Genomic DNA, 4,527 nt, shown 5'->3' with positions numbered 1-4,527 from the left:
GTAGCATATCAAGGTCTTTTCAAAACTAATATGTATTTAACCAAATGGCTTCCATTAGAGTCTTGGCCTCCCTATTTGGATATTTAGGTAGCAATAATTAGGTGAATGATCCAAAGTTGCCAATTCTCACTAGCTGTTCTGAAGAACTTTTTGTTTATTAAGACCAGCCCTTATCAGTCTGGTCAAACTTCATACTTTCCTAGGCTGCTGACTAAAATAAGGGTTTGGGTTTATCTGAGGACTACATTTAGGTATTAAAATTCTTTCCCCATTATCTTTAAGAATCTAAAGATAACCACATACAATATTAGATTATACTGCAGCCTTTATTTTTCAGAAAGGCAATTCACTTCATAATAAGTGGTCATGACTCGAATCTAATAATTAATATGCAGTGTAAGCTTTAAAGAACCACCATGACTTACATTCCTGAAAGGTACCTGAGTCTGGACTTAATCACCTAAACACCCTCAGGAAAATCTGACATATAACAGCCTAGTTCTGTGCCTTTTGTCTATGCCCAAGGCATGATGCAAAGCAGAATTGAAATGGTCAATTCTAGGCACTTTTCTAACCCTGCTGCTTATGTGAGTCAGCCTTGATCTTTTTTCCCCCTTATCAGGCCATGCTATCCCTGCTTTACAGAAATCTCAGCTGTAGCTGTTGCCTGGAAACTTGGGAGTCCTTGAAGTAAATGTCTGCTAGGATAGCTAAACACAGAGAAAGGAGGCCTCCTATTGGCAATAAAATGCAGCAGATTTGAAATGGTGTATTTTTAGTTCACTTCAGGGAGTCTTCATATGTTAATATCTACAATTTTAGAAACTTCAGACTGCCATTCTCAGATAATTATAAAGTAGCCTGAACTTGAACATGGTACTTACTGTTCATTCTTCCGATCCCCTCTCCCCAAAAGTAGCTATGCTGACCTATCTGACAAGTAGCATCCTTGTCTGGCAAAGAGCTTAATTTAGACAAATTTGGAGAAGTGATGGCAATACTGGAAGGGGGCAGTGCTGAAGAGTAAAGGAATCAGCTGCCCCAGACTTGCTTTCTCCAGCATTCAAGCTTATGGTGTTAAATTTCATCTCATCCAGTACTGTGAGTTTTCCAAGGAATCCTACCTGTTTAATACTCTATTTGGAGGCAGACTATTTGAAACAAACTATAAGACTACAAATATGTACAAATGTTAGGTTTTGGTCTTTCAAGCCATGTAGGCAGTTAATTTCTCCTATTATCTATCTGGCTAAGCTATTGACTTAGTTATCCAAAACTTTCATAGGTAAGACTTGAGATGCCCACACCTTTCACACCACTCTTCTTTTGAGAACAGAAAATAGATCTATGTCAAGATGACCTGATGTTGAATGTCAGTATTTTCTCTGCCAACCCATGGTTGCTGCTATTTAGGCCTCATGGAGCCAGAAGCCTTAGAAATATGTCCTTGGGTCACACCCAAAGCGCAGGATGCCAGTCAGCAGGTTACAGGACCACCTGGCCTTATGTAGAAAGGTAAGTTTTCCTCATAAGAAATATTAAGTCACTGGGGGAAGAAATACAAAAGGTTAAAGACTTTAAAAAAAAAAAAAAAGAACAAGCTTCTGACCATACATAGCACCTAGCAGTTATTAATATTGGAACATGGTACATCTTCAGCATTTCCAAAAAGGAATGAAAGGTGGAATACAGACATAACAAGAACCTTTTCCTTTCAGAAAAATCCAAAAATAGCTAAAAATTTAGCTAACTGCAAATGTAATGCTTGTCACGTAGTCCCAATCAAAAGGCTCAAGGAACATGAGGCTAACTGTCTCAATAGAACTGCCATCAATGAAGGTAAGTTTTTTTTTTAGTTGGGGACATATAAGTGGCATCAAGAACTATTGTTCCCTGCCCTCCATATTTCATAGCTATGGAAGTCTAAGCCAAATGGGAGGAATAAAAAAACAAAAGAAAGTTTCTATTCTGCTTCTATAACTTCTGATCTGCTTCATTTCAGAGACATTTAATCTTCCAAATGTTATTTCTCCAAGTTTAGAACCAAATGAAAAACTTTCTAATGCTGCCAATCAGATTCCTGATGTCTAGAATATAGAGGAGCAAGGGTGAAACAGTGAACACAGTCATAAATGAAGTCTTGGACCCCACGTCCTTCACAGCTAATAAGTATTGCAGCTCTGAGTAATTGTTTTACTATTCTTCCCACGAAATTCTTCACTACAACAATCAAAATAGTAAATTGAGAATTCATCTGTCTCTGGAGAGGCAACCCAGTAAAAAGGTGTCTAATTAAAATCTCAATTAACTTACAACAGTTAAAAGAGCTTTCTATCTTACCAATACTTGGTCATTGTCCATAGAAAAAAAAATACTGGTATAAACTGAAACTTGTAATCTGAAATGTTGGGATTTATCCTATCTCAACTAATATCCTTGCTCTAAGATGTAACATGTTATAATGGAGAACAAACTAGCTTTTCAATCAGATCTAGGTTCAACTATCTGCTTTGGCCTAAAGGGAAGTTACTTCTCAAACAACAGTATTCCTCATCTATAAAAGAAATAATATCTACTTCATAAGATAGATTAATATTAAATTAAGATGTATGTGTTAAATGCAAGCTCCTTTAACAGATAAAATCCAAATTGCGTTAATATCATGGTTTAATACAACAGAAGTTTCCTTGTATACAATCTCAGTGCTAGTTATCTAGTGGGGGTGGTGATTTGAGAACACAAGTTCTTTTCATCTTGTGACTGTCACCTTCCACACTTGGCTTCCCAAGCTGCCACAAAAGAGACTAGAGAAGGTACAGCTGACTCTTAACCACCTCACCCCAGAAGAGAATATTTCACTCACTTTTCATTAGCAAAAGCTAGTCACAGGACCATCCCTAAATGTAAAGAAGGTGGAAATATAGTCCCTGGTAAAGCAGCCACTTCCCAGAAACAACGATGGAAGGGAGACTCAAGTCTCTGCTGCCAGCTAGCCTACTCTGCAACAATACATAAATGCTTAGCACATGTGTTACTTCTTCCTCCTTTCCTTCTTTCTAAATAACACACATTCAGGGGTAGCTGGTTAGCTCAGTTGGTCAGAGCATGGTGCTCTTAGCAACAAGGTTGCCGGTTCGATCCCCACATGGGCCACTGTGAGCTGCGCCCTCCACAACTAAATTGAAACAACTACTTGACTTGGAGCTGATGGGTCCTGGAAAAACACATTTAAATAAATAGAAGTTTAAAAAAAAACTGCACTAAACTTAAATAAATAAATAACACACATCATTCTCCTTCATTTGTTCTTAAGACACTTGCTCCCAAAATGCTGATTTGTGAAAGGTAAATCATCTTATAGAAGTTATTGGAATAAAAAACAGAATACCTTTAAGATGGACACTCAAAGTGAGATGGTCACTAAAGTCATAGACATGGCAGATGCCTAAGCTTCAATTACAAATTTTAAAAGAGCTATATTCGTAGGCTCTGAGTACTTCCATTGCTTCTTCTAAGGCTCCACTTAGGACTTTAATCCATTAAGGACTTCATTACATAAGGTTCTCAATTCTGTATAAGATTTTCAAGAAATAAAAAACCAATTCCTAAAACAATGAAGGGAAAAGAATTAGTTATATTATACGAGGTCTGACAATTAAGTTCACAAACTTGTAGCAACGATGTTGCTAACCTTTTTTGGTATCAGAGGGATTATTCATTTTGAATTTGTAGCAACTGGACAAACACTTAACCAAGTTTACTATTTGGAAGTGCTGAAAAGGCTGCTTGAAAAAATTAGATGACCAGAACTTTTTGCCAACAATTCATGGCTCTGCATTACGACAATGCACCAGCTCACACGGCACTGTCTGTGAGGGAGTTTTTAGCCAGTAAACAAATAACTATATTGGAACACCCTCCCTACTCACCTGATCTGGACCCCAATGACTTCTTTCTTTACCCAAAGATAAAGGAAATATTGAAAGGAAGACATTTTGATGACATTCAGGACATCAAGCATAATACGATGACAGCTCTGATGGCCATTCCAGAAAAAGAGTTCCAAATTGTTTTGAAGGGTGGACTAGGCACTGGTATCGGTGCAGAGCTTCCCAAGGGGAGTACTTCGCAGGTGACTATAGTGATATTCAGCCATGAGGTATGTAGCAGTTTTTGTAGGATGAGTTCATGAACTTAATTGTCTGACCTTGTACGTGAACCAAGTCAGGATTCCCACCCAAACAAGCTTGAAGGTCACATCCAAGAGTTAGAGGGGCCCAGGATGGAGTTACCCACCACATATAGAGGGAAGGGAAGGTGCAGAGGAACTATTTGAAACAGAAGCCAGCACAAAATCAGGAAATCCTACTCTGACATTTAGTAATATCAACTATTTTTTATAAAGTAACTTTAATTTCCTAGCACTGGTTATCTAGACTAATTCTTTAGGTCTCATTTTCAACTAACTTTCCTCTTTTGGTCATCTCCTACAGTGACTTCAAGAGACATAAAAGAGACTATGGATAA

General features: G+C 37.8%; 1 protein-coding gene across 1 annotated transcript; it reads left to right on the top strand.

Annotated features, from left to right (window-relative positions):
* Positions 1-1,470: 1,470 nt before the first annotated feature.
* Positions 1,471-4,527, top strand: LOC308501892 (gametocyte-specific factor 1-like; the record flags this gene model as incomplete). Its single annotated transcript, XM_081058973.1, has 5 exons — positions 1,471-1,515; positions 1,719-1,839; positions 2,003-2,085; positions 3,287-3,345; positions 4,494-4,527. The coding sequence occupies 5 exons, from the start codon at positions 1,471-1,473 to the stop codon at positions 4,525-4,527; spliced, it is 342 nt and encodes a 113-aa protein (XP_080915099.1).

This window comes from Rhinolophus hipposideros, assembly GCF_964194185.1.
Source record: "Rhinolophus hipposideros genome assembly, chromosome: 9".
Classification (NCBI taxonomy): domain Eukaryota; kingdom Metazoa; phylum Chordata; class Mammalia; order Chiroptera; family Rhinolophidae; genus Rhinolophus; species Rhinolophus hipposideros.
The sequence above is the reverse complement of the archived record's forward strand: the minus strand, read 5'-3'. Positions and strand labels throughout refer to the sequence as shown.